The sequence below is a fragment of the Silurus meridionalis genome, chromosome 3 (genome assembly GCF_014805685.1).
Source record: "Silurus meridionalis isolate SWU-2019-XX chromosome 3, ASM1480568v1, whole genome shotgun sequence".
Classification (NCBI taxonomy): Eukaryota; Metazoa; Chordata; class Actinopteri; order Siluriformes; family Siluridae; genus Silurus; species Silurus meridionalis.
This window is the reverse complement of record NC_060886.1, coordinates 14541408-14560099: the sequence shown is the minus strand read 5'-3', so window position 1 is coordinate 14560099 and position 18692 is coordinate 14541408. Positions and strand designations below refer to the sequence as shown.

The 18692-nt window shown below is 36.6% G+C and overlaps 1 protein-coding gene across 11 annotated transcripts in view; it reads left to right on the top strand.

Annotated features, from left to right (window-relative positions):
• The window catches only part of lrp1bb (low density lipoprotein receptor-related protein 1Bb), a 281217-nt gene that overhangs the window by 226123 nt on the left and 36402 nt on the right, over positions 1–18692 (top strand). For all 11 annotated transcript variants that reach the window (XR_006925101.1, XR_006925103.1, XR_006925102.1 and 8 more), the window contains 11 exons: positions 895–1078; positions 2543–2628; positions 5073–5195; positions 12658–12839; positions 12924–13123; positions 14548–14736; positions 14821–14969; positions 15074–15167; positions 15610–15726; positions 16313–16432; positions 17692–17811. Coding sequence is in view for 7 of the 11 variants with exons in the window: in XM_046844639.1 (XP_046700595.1) it covers positions 895–1078; positions 2543–2628; positions 5073–5195; positions 12658–12839; positions 12924–13123; positions 14548–14736; positions 14821–14969; positions 15074–15167; positions 15610–15726; positions 16313–16432; positions 17692–17811 (1564 nt within the window). In the remaining 4 variants the exon portion in view is untranslated. The remainder of the gene's footprint in view (positions 1–894; positions 1079–2542; positions 2629–5072; positions 5196–12657; positions 12840–12923; positions 13124–14547; positions 14737–14820; positions 14970–15073; positions 15168–15609; positions 15727–16312; positions 16433–17691; positions 17812–18692) is intronic.

Here is an 18692-nt window from a genome sequence, read left to right as displayed (position 1 = left end):
GTCTAGTACAAAATCACTTGCATTTTAGATTCCATACCTATAGAAGTTCTAGAATAAGGATGTGTCGAGCTGCCAACAAAAAGATAAGTCCAGGCCTAAAAAAGCTGTCAGGATCTATTAATAATGGCTATGATCACTCCAAAAGATTGACAGTTTCTGAAAGGTGGATAGGCTGCCTGGTTCATACCAAAGTCACAAATGTCTTCCCCACATGACCTTTGGCAATCAGAGCTGTCAGACTATTGGTCTAAGGCAAAATTGTGTCCAATATCTTCTTCTCTGAATCAATAAAGGGTTTATTGAAACACAACAAATGCCAGAGGACACATAGGTGATGACCTTTATCTTCAACCAGGGAAGTATAGATATAAGGCTCTGCACAAAGCTCTATAAGCTGAGTACAGACTGGAGAAGGATCAGGAAAAACAGTAACTGACTCAGCCAAAAGTCCTGAGAAATGTATTGCTCTGTTGCTCAAATACTTTTCCTTCTATGAAAATTGCAGTAGTATTCAGTCTGAAAACACATTCATGTTACAAAAAAAAGTTCTGCTTGGTTTGAATTAATATGCTTTTTAGGCAGCAAATCTGACTGTTACTGCTTTACTGCATTTTTGCCATAACTAAACATTGCATTATTATTTCTGTTTTACTCAAAAGTGTCTCTAGGAACTCTAGCTTCTGCCTCACTAATGCATTTATATTTTTAGCTCATTTAAAAGCTTCTGGAAACGGAATAACTGTTGGCAGTTATTTTCACTGGGTGTAGTGCAATAATGACACAATTTTCAGGGAAGCTATCGGAATTTATTTGTTGCACTTGGGTAGTTTAAAGGTGCAAAACATTTGAATTGCTTTCCATCATCCCCCCCATCCCCCCGTTCCTTGTGTCTAGTGTAAGTGCTGGCCAGGATTTCACCTGAAGAATGACGGAAAAAGCTGTGTTGACATTGACGAATGCTCCACCACTCACCCCTGCAGTCAAACCTGTATCAACACTTACGGTTCTTACAAGTGTTTGTGTGTGGATGGATACGAAGCCTCAAAATACAACCCTAACAGCTGCAGGTCTCTCACTGGTAATTACATCTATTCCATACATCATGTGGCTATGTTTGCACCAATGTGTTTGGCATTTTTGTGTTTATGGATTTTTGTTTGTATTTGGAATGCAAATATGGAATAATGGAGGCATAGAAAATTTGAAGTATAAAGAGGCTACAAATGATAAACTCCTTATACTATCACAATGTATAAATATGAAACTCTAATCAGAAATGTTAAATAAATGTCTCCTTCACTTTACCACTGATTTAATGTCTGTATTTGTTAAATAGCACTATCTTAGATTCTTTTTATATGTACATTGAGAATATGTGGAATGTCCACATCATACAAGTCTCTGTTGCTATAGAAACAGTAAAGAGCATTTTATTATAAAGCTTTGATTAGCATTACAGTGGGCATTACTGTCCGAGCTGTATCGTTATATAACATGTATCAAATGAAATAATCAAATTTAGAAATCAAACATCCCTGTGGTACAATTTGCAGTCATGTGAAAATTAAAGAACAACCTCTGTGAATTCTATGGTTTTAGGTATCAGGACATAAAAGTTATTCGGTCTTTGTCATGTGAATACAGCCTCAGATGAACAACACATCACCTATTACACCCTGTCATTACTTATTTTTACATAAATCGAGCCAAAATGGAGGAACCATGTATGAAAAACAAAGTACACCTTATGATTAGCTTGTAGAACCACCTTTCGTAGCAATAAACTGCAGTAATTATGTTTTATATGACTTTATAAGACTCTCACATCATTGTGGAGGAATTCTGGCTCACTCTTCTTTATAGTTTTGCTTCAATTTATTGAGGTTTGTGCACATTTGTTATTCACAGCACTCGAAAGGTCCTGCGTTTCAGTTGGGTTGAGGTCTGGATTTTGACTGGCCATTGCAACTCTTTACATCTGTTCTTTTTCAGCCATTCTGTTGTAGATTTTGCTGGTGTGCTTGGGATCATTGTCCTGTTGCATGACCCAGTTTTGGCCAAGCTTTAGCTGTCTGACAGATGGCTTCACATTTGACACTAGAATTCTTTGGTGTACAGAGGAGTTCATAGCCAACTCAATGACTGCAAGGTTCCCAGAACCTATGCCTGGAAAACAAGTTCAAATCATCAGCCCTTCACCACTGTGCCTGACAGTTGGTATGATGTGTTTGTGCTGATACGCTGTGTTTGGTTTTTACCCAGCAGTAAAGGTGTATTTTGCTTTTCACACATGTCTTTTCCATTTTGGCTATATTTTTGTAAAATAAATAATGACATGGTGGAATATTTCATGTGTTGTTTATCTGTATTTTTATGTCCTGAAAGTATAGAATTCATAAAGGATTCCACTTTTCACACTATTGTATAATATTACATTTAATGACATACTCTGTGTTAATAATGAGAAGACCTAACAATGGCTTGCAGTTACTGTTTAGAATATGTTTTTACACGTTTCTTCTTTATTTCTTTTATTATTCAGCTGAAGAGCCTTTTCTTATCCTTGCTGATCATCACGAAATCAGAAAACTAAGCGTTGATGGCTCTAATTACACGCTTCTGAAACAGGTAAAGCTTTTTCTCTTCTTCTGTTTCCAACCTGCTTCATTTACTTTACTGTTGCAATCTATTCTTCACAACTGGTTGGAAAAAAAATCCACAGCCAGGCTTTTTTAATCCGTCCCACAGAATGTGTTCTATAAATCTTAGTCGTGATTCACAGAGCAATCTATGAAACTGAACTGTTAAATGCTTAATAGAGTCCCAATTAAGAGCCATGGTGATGTGATTGTGATAACAGCACACTAGCAGTTGTTGGCCCTCACTTTTGAGAAGACTAATTGAAGTCATTAAACAGTGCACTTTCTGTGCAGCTTCACATTAATAGAGTGAAAACAAATTGTGTGTCCGTTGCTTGCCTGGGGAAGTAAATCCCTGTAATCCCTCCATGGTATTTAGCATGCTGTTGATTTCATATGGACCATGTTTTCTTGTAGTAGCTTCATGGAATCTTTCAAACTATTATTGTTCATTTTTTTTATATGTAGTATGTGTTGTGACAATGTTTTGGTTTAATTTTTTATTGTTTAATAAGTGCATTTGAGTCCGGAATAAGTCCAAGCTAGTTGTTTGCACTCTGTTAATTCCAGTTGAAATTCATGACATTATAAGATTTTTCATAAAGTAACACTTTCTATTGAAGAGTCTTATCAATCCCTTTAATCAATATTTTGATTAAATGACTGTCTCTAGTAATATATTTAACCTGATCGACCTCATGGTAGATCAGTATTCTAAAAGACGTTCACTGTATGTCAGTCATGGCCGTTTTTTTAGCGACCAGGTGCCTGTGATAAGCAGATTTGATATCTTGGTTATTGATTTTTTTTCTGTGTGTGTAGTTGCCTGGTAGTAGGTTTAGCAGGAAAAAAACCCATACCTCTTAAATATCACGAACCAAAAATTGTTATATTTGAAATGATATTATGCTGGTATGATGCACCACAATACCAAACCTATTGCAGAAGCAACTTGTTCTGATCCCACTACATACTGTGCTACACCAGTAAATAATCTGGATTACGGTAGAATTATGTTCCCCAGGTAGTTTAAATAGTGCAATTTATTTTAGATGATCTCGTACGATTACTTGTTTTCACGTTTTTAGAAAAGTATAAACCTGTTTGGTTCATTTTTCATTAACTTGTAATAATGCATTTAAAAGGCTTACATAGTTTAATGTGCTTTTTAGGCAAAAATGTTAGGCAGTACATTAGACTTTTTTTATTTGCTCAGTGGGCTTGCTCATGAAATTGATTTGATAACTTCTACATCTATGATTACATTAATTTTGCACTAATAAACAACAGCAGTTTCAATAATTATGGTCAAATATATATGGACACCTAACCATCACACCTACATGCTACTGCTGCCACAAATTTGGAAGCACATTGTTGAATAGGATGTCTTTGTAATTAGAATGTCTACCATGATAATTTCCTTTCACTGTAAATAAATAACCAAAACTAGCTAGCCTGCTCCATAAGGACACGGTATGCTAATGTTAGGGTGGAAGAACCTGAGTGGCCTGCACAGAACCCTGAACTTAATGTAACTAGACTGTATAACATTATAACAGTAGTGAGGGGGGGGCTAAACCTGGAGTGAGATGTCCAATAAGCACCTCTATTGGTATGATTGATCAGCTGTGCACAAGATTTTGGCCATATTTTGCTCAAACATAAATAATGAAAAGGGTTTACAACTCTGTGAACCTTATTTCCCTGCCCAGTTTTAAGTTTTGTCTACTTCCAGCACGTCCAGCTGATAAAAGGTTTTAATGACGATTTTGTAAGAAGTATATTTCAACATATGGAAAAACTGTGCTATTATAACTACACATCTCATATTTTGCCCTTTAAAACATTTTCTTTCTTGCAGTTTAATTATCACCCAGTCCCTGTGCTTCAGACTATCTATCCACAAAGAAACTGATAAAGGTGCCATTTCTGTTTCACTCGTCAACTGATCTTGGCATCTGTGCTGAGGTGAGCAGGGCTGTCCTGGTGAACAGCAGACTGCCTTTCCTGACTGACAACACATTGATGCCAACCTGACAGTAACGGATGTAGCTCAGTATCCTGTTGGAAGGCTCTCTGAACCCTATTTCAGCACATTTCTCAGGCATCAGTCGCTAAACCTGCTGTTCTAAAATCAATGCACTGATTAGATATCAGAGGGATGTATACGTGCTGTTTTTCTCATCTACATTCCTGCCAGATTTACTCTGCGAGACTAAAGCAAAAGTGCATATGGAGTGGCTAATTAAGCTCTCCAGCTAATTGAGTAACAGAACAAGGCTGCATGTCTTGCTCTTTTGTGCATTTGAGAAGCTGTGCTGCTTCATTTCAATCATCTTGGTTGAACAGCAGAGATTATTATTATTTTAATTTTTTACTTTTGGGCTGTGGGAAGAATAACACTTTCACTTCATGTGTTCTTTGTGAAAGGGTCTCAACAACATTATCAGCTTGGATTTTGACTACAGAAAAGAGTTCATCTACTGGGTAGACTCAAGCAGACCCAGCGGGAGAAGGATCAACAGAATTCGGCTGAATGGTAGTGATCTTAAGGTATGGTTAACATGCTTTTAGTTTTCTTAAAGACGTTGATTTATTCTTTTTTTTTAATAAAATGAATGAATCTGATTATTATTATATTCATATTTTTAAGAGATGTTTTGCTGTGTTACTGGCTCTAAAATCAGCTCAAATAGAGTTTTTCTTTTTAGAAATAATCATCAGCAATTAGCATTATCTCGAAAACATTTGCTTTGCAGGCTTATATAGGAAACAGGGAAGTATAAGAAATAGTCATCTCTACAGTATTATTTTAAGAAAAATAGTTGCGTTAAAGAAATATTACACACCTGTATGTCCAGTAATGGATGTAAAATGACACATAAGATGGTGAGGAAGGGCAAGAGAAAGACAAAGATAAAACCTGGATAACAGTTGTGTTGATTCTTTGAGTTAAGGGTTCCAAATTAACTACTGTAGCAGATTCCACATCCATAAAAACAAGCAAACTGCAGCTAAAACGTTACACCATATGTGTCACTGGAGCTACATTTAGATCAATGTTTTACTAAGCTCTATGTTAAAGAAGCGTGACCCATATTTAAAATACTACAATGCAGAATGTGTACTATATCGATTGCTGATTTCTAAAATTGGTTTTCAAGAGTTCAAAGGTAATTTAGGTATTTTAGTTTAAAGCCTAGTTGAGAGGAGGATAAGACTTAGTCATAGGTGGATCTCTCAGTAAGAGATTAACTCCAACAACAAAATTAACCCATACATGTTTATATTAATTTATTATTTTTATTTTTTCCATTTTTTATTTCAGTCCACAGATTTTACATCTGGCCTACTTTCATTCAGTTCCATTTTAATTTGTATAGCGCTTTTAACAATGGACATTGTCACAGACAAGCTTTACAAAAATATGTACAGTAAATTTAAGATACATATATAAATGTATTCCTAATCAGCAAGCCAAAAGTGTACCGTATGTGCATTTTAGGAAAAACTTCCTAAAATGCATAAGGAAAAAAACAATGGGAGAAACCAGACTTCACAGGGAATATATTTATAAGGGTGATGCCAGATCAAATTATTCATAAATCATAACCTGTGTGCTATATGGTTACTATATGGGTAATGCATGACCAACTGGTCAGAATGAAAGCATTGGGATGCATCAGACATGTTCTGGACAGCAGAAGGTGTCAGGGTCATTGATTATCTTAGGAGTACCGAGAATGTACATGAATATATTTATAGCAATTTGCATTAATAAACATAAATATATAAAGCAGCAGCCATGTGTTTTTATGCACCTATTTGTGAGCATGGATCAAGTTTTTCCATTTTTAATTGCTAGATTTGATTGTTTTATTTAATGGCAATAGTTTTACTTTAGTTACATTTACATTACATTTATATTCTATACATTTTGTTTATATGTTTTATTTGTACTGTATGTTATCTTTTATTTTGGTTTAATACTTTATGATTTTGATCTTTCTGTCACTGTTGTAATTTACTTTTTTCATTATTATTTGCCTATTTTACTATTTTATGTTTTACACTTTTTTTTTTTTTTGTTCTCTGTTTTTACTTTATTCTGGACCACTTTCATTTGCATTTTAAATGTATTAGGGTTTCAAAAGAAGCTTCAACAGATATTTGTTTTATTATATTTCTTATTATTATTTCTAATTTTTTTTGCAGAGAAAAGACATTCTATTATTTAAGCCATCAATATTTTTCATGCATTATTTATTTTAAATATTACTTTTTGCCCATTCTGCTCACTGTCATTTCCATAAAGAGTGTCAGTAATTATGGAGCTGACTATAACTATATGAATTCTCAAACTAGGCTTGTGTGTGTGTATTAAATGGACCACATGGCTAGGTCTCAGATGGAAGCCTGTATAGAGCTCCTGCTGAGCCATCCTTCTCTCCAACTCGTTAGCTTCAGTGTAAAGCCAAAACCCTCATTTAGCTTCATTAGAACCAGAACCCCTTGCCCTCTCTGTTTTCCTCTGTCTCTTTCTCTCTTTCTCTCTCTCCCAATACAAATGTCATCTATAGTCCATTACAGCTTGGGGGAGCAATTATTAGAATACTTAAAATGAAACTGTGATTTTATGTTTAGTCTGAAAGTCCATATCATTTACATGCCGAAGGAAAATGGGGGAAAATGCTCTACTCAACAGTGGTCACAGCAGACACAATTATAAGCCACTTATCATAGAAGACGTCGTGCTGCGCAAAATATAGAATCACTTTAACTCAACAAATTCATCAGTCTGAATAGCAAAGGTCAGTATGAGAGTGCATTGGTGCAGTCGCTAAAAGATAAAAAAAAAGATTATTGTATAACATTTCAAGGCACCTTATTTTATACAATAGCATGTACATATTGTACACTACAATGTTTAGTAGCTGATAACTAAATGAAACTCATGAATACACTGTATAATAAAAAATAAATAAATATACAATTAAACAATAATAAGTATATATAGAATATAGATAATAATTATATGTAGAATATATTTTCATAAAATCATTTTTAATAGAAATGTGCTTAAAATAAAAATTTGCCATGCCTGATAAAAAGTAATGATATACAGCGAAAATACAGTTAAAGTTGTTTACAGCTTTTGTTTTGTTTTTGTATTTTTTTCCTTTCAAAAGTGCTACGGACACCAATGATCAAAAAAAAAGGCCATTGCCCAGGGGATTTATCATTTTTAGCAGCACTGATTTTTTGTTTTGATATTGTTTTGATAAAGTTTTCAGTAAACATGGGATGATACAGATTTTGGGAGTTGTTTCAACTTTAGATGTTAAGGTTTACCTGTGCTTTATTGCAGTAGTGCAGTTGATCATTAGAAGAAGAAGAAAAAAAACAAGGCAAACCTTAGGTTTCATCTGCACACCTAATACACTGGTTGTTATTGAGCCAATTATTTGCATATCCCATTAAATAATTTTTCTTTGGTGTAAATAAATTCATGACACAAAGTTTTAATATTGTTGTTTGCCAACACAAAAAGTAGGAAAATAATGCATACATGCTGTTAATTACTAGCAACGAGTTCATGTGGTTCTGTTATTTTTTTTTGTGTCTCTTTCTTCTGCTTAAAAAGTTTAAGTGTAAATAATGCCAAGATATACAATTAATAAAAATGGTATACAGTACTTGTTAAAAGTTTGGAAACACACAATGTTTTCTCATTTTGTGACACATGCCTGTCCCTTCATGCAAATGTGACATTTGTTGCTCTAACTAAGACTCATGTAAGACAGAGAACAGGAGAGAAGATGATAGCTGACTGCTTCATAACCACAATTAAAAATGGAGGTTTAGCTTAATGGTTTGTTGGTACTATGACTGGTAAAGGGAGAGAGAGGTAGATGATGGAGAGGAGAAAGGTAGGTATGTTGTGTGTTCAGGAGGCCAAGTGGAACGGGAGTAAGGCCAGGAACATTGGAGGTGGGTTTAAACTGTTATACCATGGTGTGGATGGAAAGAGAAATGGTGTAGGGGTGATTCTGAAGGACAAGTACAGTAAGAGTGTAGTGAAGGTGAAGAGAGTTTCTGATAGGGTGATGAACGTGAAGCTAGAAGTTGAAGGGGTGATGATAAAAATGCTTATGCTCCACAAGTCGGCTGTGAGATGGAGGAGGAGGAAAAATTCTGGAGTGAATTAGATGAAGTAGTAGATGGTGTACCTGGGAATGAAAGATTCTTGGTACTTAGTGTGACATCTGAAAATAGAAAGGAAGACAAAGAGGCATGGTGGTAAAATGAGGAAGTGCAGGACAGCATAAGGAGAAAGAGGTTGGCCAAACAGAATTGGGATCGACAGAGAGATGACAAAAGTAGGCAGGAGTACAAGGAGATGCGGCCGCAGGTAAAGAGGGTTGTGGCAAAAGCCAAGGAAAAGGCATGTGAGGAGCTGTAATTGAAGTTGGACACTAAAGAAGATGAAAAGGATTTATATCGATTGGCCAGGCAGAGAGACCAAGCTGGGAAAGATGTTCTGCAAGTTAGAGCAATAAAGGATGGAGATGGAAATGTGTTGACTAGTGAGGAGAGTGTGTTGAGAAGGTGGAGGGAGTATTTTGAGCAGCTGATGAACGAGGAAAATGAGAGAGAGAGAAGGTTGGATGATGTGAAGATGGTGAAGCAGGAAGTAGGTAGGATTAGTAAGGAGGAAGTGAGAGCAGCAGTTAAGAGGATAAAAAGTGGAAAGTCGGTAGGACCAGATGACATACCGTTAGAAGCATGGAGATGTTTAGAAGAGATGGCAGTGGATTCTAAAAGGTGAGAGGATGCCTGGTAATGGAAAAGGAGTGTGCTGGTATCGCTACAGTATGGTTTCATGCCGAGGAAGAGCACCACAGATGCCTTATTTGCTTTGAGAATGTTGATGGAGAAGTAAAGGTCAGAAGGAGTTGCATTGTGTGTTTGTGGATTTAGAGAAAGCATACGACAGGTTGCCAAGAGAGAAGTTGTGGTACTGTCTAAGGAAGTCAGGTGTGCCAGAGAAGTATGTGAGGGTGGTGCAGGACATGTATGAGGACAGTGTGACAGCAGTGAAGTGTGCAGTAGGAACGACAGACTGGTTCAAGGTGGAGGTTGGACTGCATCAAGGGTCGGCTTTGAGCCCTTTACTGTTTGCAGTGGTGATGGACAGGTTGACGGACGAGGTCAGACAGGAGTCTCCGTGGACTATGATGTTTGTGGATGATATTGTGATTTGTGGTGAGAGTAGTGAGCAGGTTGAGAAGAGCCTGGAGAGGTGGAGATATGCACTGGAGAGAAGGGGAATGAAAGTCAGTAGGAGTAAGACAGAGTACATGTGTGTGAATGAGAGGGAGGGCAGTGGAGTGGTGCGGTTGCAGGAAGAAGAGGTGGAGAAGGTGGAGGAGTTCAGGTATCTGGGATCAACAGTGCAGAGTAATGGAGAGTGTGTTAAAGAAGTGAAGAAAAGAGTGCAGGCAGGGTGGAGTGGGTGGAGAAGAGTGGCAGGAGTGATTTGTGATAGAAGAGTATCTGTAAGCATGAAAGGGAAAGTTTATAAGACTGTGGTGAGACCTGCGATGTTGTATGGTTTAGAGACAGTGTTTAAGGTGTAAGGTTTTTGTTGGGAGTGACGAGGATGGACAGGATTAGAAATGAGTTTATTAGAGGGATAGCGCATGTAGGACGTTTTGGAGACAAGGTGAGGGAGGCGAGTTTGAGATGTTTGGACATGTAAATAGGAGGGACATGGGGTATATCGGTAGGAGAATGCTGAGAATGGAGGAGGTTCATGTATGTGGTGAAGGAAGACATGCAGGTAGTTGGTGTGATAAAGGTAGATGTAGAGGACAGGGGGGTTGTGGAGACGGATGATCCCCTGTGGCGACCCCTAATGGGAGAAACCGGAAGAAGAAGTTTGGGGTTGTTTTGGAGCAGGGAATGTTGGGAGTCTTATTTCAGGTGAAAGGAACACTAAAACAACATGGCTTTCAATACCATGCAATTCTGTCTGGAATACAGAAAATTGGAACCAACTTAACCATACAAAACAATGGCCCAAAGCATACTGTATGTCCAAGCTCTGTAAAATAAATGTCCAACTAGCAAAATAATCTTTAACAAGGTTTTACAAGAGACATGGCAATTTTTTTTCCTTGTTTTATGCATTTATTTATGTATTTTTGCATTTAAACAAAAAAGAACTCGCTTATGTGTCTTAAAAACAATAAAAGACTAGATGTCTTCAAACTTCTGAATATGTTTATCATATTTGTGAAAATCTGGTAGTAAGTAAAATAGAACCATATGGACAGTAGGAATTGCAGTATTGTGACTTATTATTGTTAGAGAAAGTCTGATGTAAGCTATTGTTATGATTTCAACCTGTTTTGAAATGTTTTAAGGGTAGAATCATTTCTTATTATGAAGTTTGACCTTTATAACCTGGGAAAATAAATGGTGAATGTCTGTTGCTGAGTAGGTCCACAATGAGCCACGACCAAGTACTTTGGTATGTTATGATAATTTTTTTATATATATCACACAATAGCTTGAAGCATAGAGAAACAGTAGCCTGCAGCAAGACACTCACTTCATTACTGTTCGGTTTTGATTTCTATTACTTCTGCAATATAAAGATGTATTAATGGTTGTGGCTGTGGGAACTTTGCCTTTGTGCTACTCATGTAATTTGCATCGCTGCAGGTGATGCCTTCGGTGCAATCTAATAAGGAAAGCAGAAACGATATGTATTAATGAAGGATAGTGTTATAGGAACTAGTGTTTATATCTTGCTTTTTTAGGTTTAGCCTTTTTTTTCTTGAAATGTACATTGTATGCATTATCATTTTGGGTGATAACAGTGAAGTAGAGACCAATAAAGATGCCATTATTCAACACAGATTCTACGTGCGTAGGAAATGTTAAACAATTTTTCAGTTTCTATTTCTATGCTGATGTATTCAAATGTTGACATTTTAATTATGTTAACCTTTTATTTCCTTGGAAGTCAGAGCTTCAAATCAATGTGGCATGATCTCTCCAGAATAGCCCAGGCTTTTGCGTTTTCACTTCGAATATTAATGTGTTTTCTCTCCTTTAAAAGTGGCTTCAGTATTGTAGATTCAGAAACTGCTTAAACTGCTTTAGGTGCAGCCTTGTGGAAGAGGACAGCTGAATACAGGCCTGAGAATATAAGTAATTTTGAGATTTTATTCATAAAGGAGAAACTTTTGTTTTGTTTTTAACCATGACCTCATCAACATGTCCTCATACTTTACCCATTGCTGTCCTCTTCTCTAGTATGTAGCAAGTGGCCACTTGTGTGACTGGTTTTACACACTTCTGAGTCAAAAGAGGAAGTTGGTGAACACAAACAGCACTTTAGTAATTCAATGCAGCAAAGTTCTCAGCAGATATTAAATGAAAGAGTGCTGTATTTTTATAACCTGTTTTGCACTACATTTTAAAATCATGCAATATGTATGAGGTTGGAATGTCACAAAATGCATGTGTTATTTTTTTTTTATATATGAAACATTGTTCATCCTCAGTGATGGAGGAGATATTACAAGTCATTACGACAGCATGGGTTGCAGTTTCAGGGTTTTTTTAACACAGCACATGAAAAACCCAGTTCTGTTTGCAAACTGACATATTTGCTTAGCCCACGAGGGAAGTGTGATTTTCACATCCAGAGAAGAGGCAGCTCATTTAAGCATTTGTTTGTTTAAATTAGGAGAGTTTTTGAGCTCTGACACTTTTTTTATTGCTTATCACATCTGGTTTCTTACCTGTAATTTGAAAATATAAGCACTGCATTAGCATTTTGGCTTTGACCTTCTTTTCAGAAAAACATATTTTTGGCAATATCACATCTGGTATTGCATAGAACTAGTTTTTATGTCATGTTACAGACCTTATCCTTGCTTTAATGTGAGAGGTGGTGGTATGCAGAAGGGTCATTAATATTTATGTTTCCATCTGATAGGTCGTTCACCGTGCAGCTGTACCGAGTGCGTTGGCTGTTGACTGGATTGGGAAAAATCTGTACTGGTGTGATATCGAAAGGAAGACCTTAGAAGTGTCCAAATCTAATGGCCTCTATCCCACTGTCTTACTGAGCTCTGGCCTACAGAACCCCACAGATGTGGCACTTGATGCCCAATTAGGGTATGGAACCAATACTTTGTTTTGGATCTGTGCTACTCAGTATAGCATGCTTGATGTGAGTTTGTGTGTAATGTTTTATTTTAGGTATGTGTTTTGGATTGACTGCTGTGAAAAACCATGTGTGGGTCGTGCTGGCATGGATGGTCAGGGCCAGATTGTGATTGTGGACAAGGAAATCTACAGCCCCTCTGCCCTCACCATTGACTACACCACTAAGAGGATCTACTGGTCTGATGACAGTCACATTCTTTTTGCTAACATGGATGGCTCTCAAAGGCACAAAGGTACAGATACCACCATTACTTGTGTACTGAAACCTCATACTCAAGTGGGCAATTGACTCATTTCTAAGAGACTTATGCCACAGTGTCATTTAATTCTCAATTTTGATTGGTCAAAGCCTTTTGATCCATTTTCCAAACTGCATCACTGTCAGTAATGCAGTAATATTCTGATTTCTTACAAATTTTTTCTATAGTAACAGCGGTTTCACAAGGGTTTGTATGGTGGGCACTTCAACAACCAAACATTTTATCAAGAAAAATGTCAAATTTTTGATATGAAGACATTTTCTGCTAGAAGAAATGTATTTAATATTTATAGAACTTTTATAGATTATAGATCTTTCTTTTTCACCACTAGAAATCCTTCAGGACAATGGATTTGAGTCTTTTCATGTCTTCGGTTACTTGACACACTACATTTCTTTTTGTCTTATTAAGTTCAATTGAAAGTAGGAAAAAGAGGTTGGTGAGGGGATAACTGTTTATAGCTATAATGCTGTAAGTGATAACAAGAACTAACTTGTCTTGCAGAGAACTTTACATGTAACTATATATGGGTAGAAAGCAGGACAAGGCATTCATGAAAACATTAAAAAAATTATTTGATGTCAATTGACAAAAAGATGTGAGATAAGAAAAAAAAAAGGACTTTGGCATACGCTGTTAGAAAAGAATTAATATTTGAACAGTATGTAGTATGCGAACAGTAAATCTCATACTTTAATTTTTCTATAATATCATGTCCTGTCATGTTTTATTAGGTGTAGATGCATGCCTGCTAAATAATTGTAATGTTTAGTTTAATAATTGTAAGATTTGTAACTGAGAAAGGAGTGCTGACATGCCTGGCAGTTAAATAGATCAAGCCCCAAATGGCAAATATTAAGTTTTTATTGCCCTTGACAGCAAATCATTGGTCAGAAAATTAGCAAGAATTAATCAAATGCACTCCTGAGAGATTCTGTGCTACCGTTGCTCATTTACTTTTGCTGCACTGAACTGTTTGGGGAGAAGCTTGAAACAGGGAAGTGCACTTACTGTATATAGTCATCTTGTACTCCACGAAAAAAAATCATGATCATGGTTAAAATATTTAATGACAAATTAAAACACAAAACACTATGACATAACTGGGTGTTATGAAACCTTCCAAAAATATCTTTATTTTACTTTTTAAAAGATTATTAGTCATAATTTGGTTATCTGCTACACCTAATGCAGCCCAACAAACTCATACATGGAATTTAGGATTGTTAGAGCAGGGGCAAGATAAAGTATCTGTTAATTCTTGCTCATTTCCTGGCCCAAGATTTATTGTTGAGATCATTAAAAGCTTAATACTTTGACATTTTTAGACTTGCCTATTTTTGGCTTTCAATTAATGAGTCAGCAAAATAGATGTTGACTAATATTTTCCACCTTAGTTCCTCACAACCACATCCAGGGTGTGATGGGGCTGACCTTGTTTGAAGACTTCATCTATTGGACAGATGGCAAATCGAAGTCTCTTCGCCGTGCTCACAAAACCTCTGGTTCCCATGCTGTTGAGCTTCTCAATTCCTGGCAGGCCATTAAATCTGTAACAGTTTATCACCCTCTGCGCCAGCCCGAGGGTAAGACTCCCCTTTACTGCTCTTTTACTGGCTTTCGAAAAAGGTAAAGAGTTCCGTCTTTAAACCTGGTATTTCTTCCCCTAGTGCCCAAACATCAGTGTCAGGTGGCTAATGGAGGCTGCAGTCACCTATGCCTTTTGTCCCCTGGTGGAGGACACAAGTGTGCATGCCCTACTAACTTCTACCTGGCTTCAGATGGCAAGACCTGCCTATCCAACTGTACAGCAAGCCAGGTCAGAAGTAGTCCCTTTTTTAATTTAGCCTCGTGTGATTAAGTAGATGAGCAGAACTTTTTTTCCTGAGCTTCGGATTGTGTGTGCTCGACTTCGTTCTGCAGTTTCGCTGTGGCACAGATGAGTGTATACCATTCTGGTGGAAGTGTGACACAGTGGATGACTGCGGTGATGGTTCAGATGAGCCTGCAGACTGCCGTGAGTATATGAGCGAGTGCATTAACCAGCCTGACCATATGAACCCAAACAAATCATTACTGGTAATAATAATGAATTGTTATTCTAGCCTCTGAAAATGTTACCCCCAACAGGGAACCCTGTTGCCTGACAGCTCCTGCACTGACATAAAAATGAAAATACTATGCTAAATTATTTTACTATTATTAACAGATTTGAAGGAAATAAACCTTTTTTTCTAATGTAATCTTTCTAATAGAAAGATTTGAATTGAAAACTCCAGTTATTAGTGTCTGAATGTCATTTTTTTACCTCAGAAATTGTCAGGCTGTCAGTAAGTAATTAAGAGAACTGCAGCTATTCTGAAAAGGGCAGGTAGATTCTTAAGGATCCGGTTCATTTATGCCACAAGCAGAAATTTCTGGGTCACAGCTTAAATTCACTGTAAATCATTAATTTGCAGCTGAATTCAAATGCCAGCCTGGGCGTTTCCAGTGTGGCACTGGTCTGTGTGCTCTTCCTCCATTCATCTGTGATGGAGAGAATGACTGTGGAGACAACTCGGATGAGGCCAACTGCGGTGAGACCAACACTGTTTCTTTAATCAGATTTTTTTTCTTCTTCTTCTTCTTTTTTTTTTTTTTTACCATAATGCTCATATCCTTCTCTTTATATAATGTAGAGCAGATATAGAATATGCACCACACACTGGCAATAATGTCTGAATGGAATTTTTTTCAACAGTAACAAGTCATCTTTATTGCTGTTTTTCTTCTAAGGTTCAATAGCACATAATGCTATCATCAAGTGATCGATAACCACTTTAGAAGCATCAGGGAAAATTACAGGGCATTTTGATGTCCAACACCAGTAATGTGGATGTATTACAGGGAGAACAGATTTTCAGCCACAATGATTAATGATGTGCATTGTTCTTCATATTAAATATAGCCAAGCAGCTTGGTACATTATCTATGCAGTATCAGTACCTTGGCTTTTTTTTTTTTTTTTTTTAAGATTGTGATTTATGTAACATACTTTTTTGTTCTTTCCTTAAGCCTCTTTTGTTCTAGCAGCCACTGTCTCTGACTATTCGTGACAACATCCTGCAGCAAGTGTCGTAGTGAAACTTGTTTTGCCTGCTCTAAAATGCCATCTCTTTGCAGATACATATATCTGTCTGTCGGGTCAGTTCAAGTGCACCAGAAAGCAAAAGTGCATCCCATTAAACCTGCGCTGCAATGGACAGGACGACTGTGGAGATGGCGAGGATGAGACAGATTGTCGTAAGAAACATTATAATGCATTTTAAGTGTCTATTTTCTTTAACAGCATGGCTCTGGGTTCAATATATATGTAATTGACTTATAATTGTATAATTGTGATTGTAATTGATATAATTGTAATTGATAGGGGTATAGATACTGATAATATATTATCATTTCTATAGTGACAGATCAGTTTCTGTGACCTGTAAGGCAAATTTACATGAACTAAGCCTATTAATATTCTTTTTTTTAATGTAAGCAAGAAAAATATAAATGCGTATAGGGTGTTTTTGTAAGAAGATATGTGTAAGGGGTCTTCAGTGCTTTGTAGTAATCACTACCTTTCCCATGTAAGAATCTTCAGGATGGAGAACCTTTTTGCTTTCTGACTTTTCAGTAATTTGCAGAATATTCTTTGGTTTTGTTTGGGGAAAAAATGAATGGCTAATGAAAAAAAATATGTTAAGTGTTATGATCACCAGAACCATATTATTAAATGCAATTATAAATGTTTAAAAGCAATAATTCATAAATGAAAATTGCTATTGTCTATGAGGAATAAAACACTTCATGATGCGTTGTTATTGGACTTCAGTATGTTAATGGAATCTCATTACCCAACAATTGATTAATTGTACAATATAACAGCTCTTCAGTTGTGAGGTATTATGATAGAATGATACAGATTGTCCCAGATTCACCTCTCCCGAGGAATATTAATGATCCCAACTGGCAGATCTGGAAATAGCTTCTAAGCCATCGAATGAGTCTCAGTTGGGCTCGAACTAGCAGACACTGATTAGGCATTCAGAGGATTGAGTAGTAGAAACCAAAGCCTTTCCCGCAAGAAGTAGAATTAGATGTCATGGGAGAATCGAGTGGCTGGTTGTTACGAGGTGAGCTTTTTTTGTTGTTTTTGTTTTGCTTTTTTTATTCCTTGATGTACCTCTTACTCCCAGTGCATTAAAACTGTGACAGACATTCCTCAGCTGTCAGTGTAAAGGACACTGATATGATAGACTATGTGAAGAACATAAAGATGCAAAACCACTGATTTCCCCATCCCTTTCTTCTTTGTTTATTCTAGCCGAAATACTCTTGTGTGGTGTCATTTATTTATTTTTATTTTTGAGAATTTAACCAGTTCTCTCACTTAAATTTGTATCATAAAAATCATATACATATCTACTTTCTGTTATTATGTTTAAGATGACTAGTCAGACTGATTTGTCTTTCCATTTCCTTTTTATGCCTGTCTACGTTTGAACATGTGTCAGCTGAGAGCACGTGTTCACCAGAGCAGTTCCAGTGTAAGGCCACCATGCACTGTATCTCCAAGCTGTGGGTGTGTGACGAGGACCCAGACTGTGCTGACGGCTCTGACGAAGCCAACTGTGGTGAGTGAAGCCGCTTTATTATTCACAAATCAGAGCCTCATAGGAACTCTTAGGATTTGCAGTAGATCGTGATTGGGGCTAATGTGAATTCTGCATGCTTCTCCTGTCTCGTGGAAAGAGGGTCAGCCTTAATCAAGAAGCACTCGGGGCTCTTTTTATCTGAGAGTTGGAACAGTTCATCAGGGCCTGTTTTGTTGCCTATATGTCTGATTTATTTTGACAATATCAGATTGCACATGCCTCACATTGCAGCCTTCCCTGGTCACATTGGAAGAGCCAATTCTCTAATGATGCAGGTTCAGGTTTAAAGAAGTTGACATTGTGAAGATAATTGCAGGGCAGAATTAAGTGAACAATGTCTACTTGCATTTTTTTTTTATTCTCTAAAATCTGTGCTCATTTTATAATAATTTTCCTATTTTGCTGAATGTAGAAAAAATTGTTGTCTAATTATTTTCCTTTCCTGTTATATCAGTAATTACTGATACTGTATCATGAATAAATTAGATTAGATTAGATTAGAGATCTGTATATGCTGGAGATTGTAATATATCAGAAACATAGTGTTGTTTAACACTGGCATAACAAAATCAGCTGTTTACTGCACTGAAAAGAAGCTGATATACTGTATGTCGGTGAGTTTTTTTATAGACTTGCACTATAATAGAGCAGACCAGAGGCAAATGAAAGAATACTTTCAATCACAAAGGGAAAAAATGTTGACTAGATCAATATCACTCTCCAGGATGTAACCGTAAATGTGTCAAAGACTAAAAAATATATTAAAAATCAATAAAACAGCTTGAACAGCCTGGGCGTTTACTAAAAGATGCAAACCACAGGTAAACCTCATTTCAGCGGTTATGTTAATACATCTTATG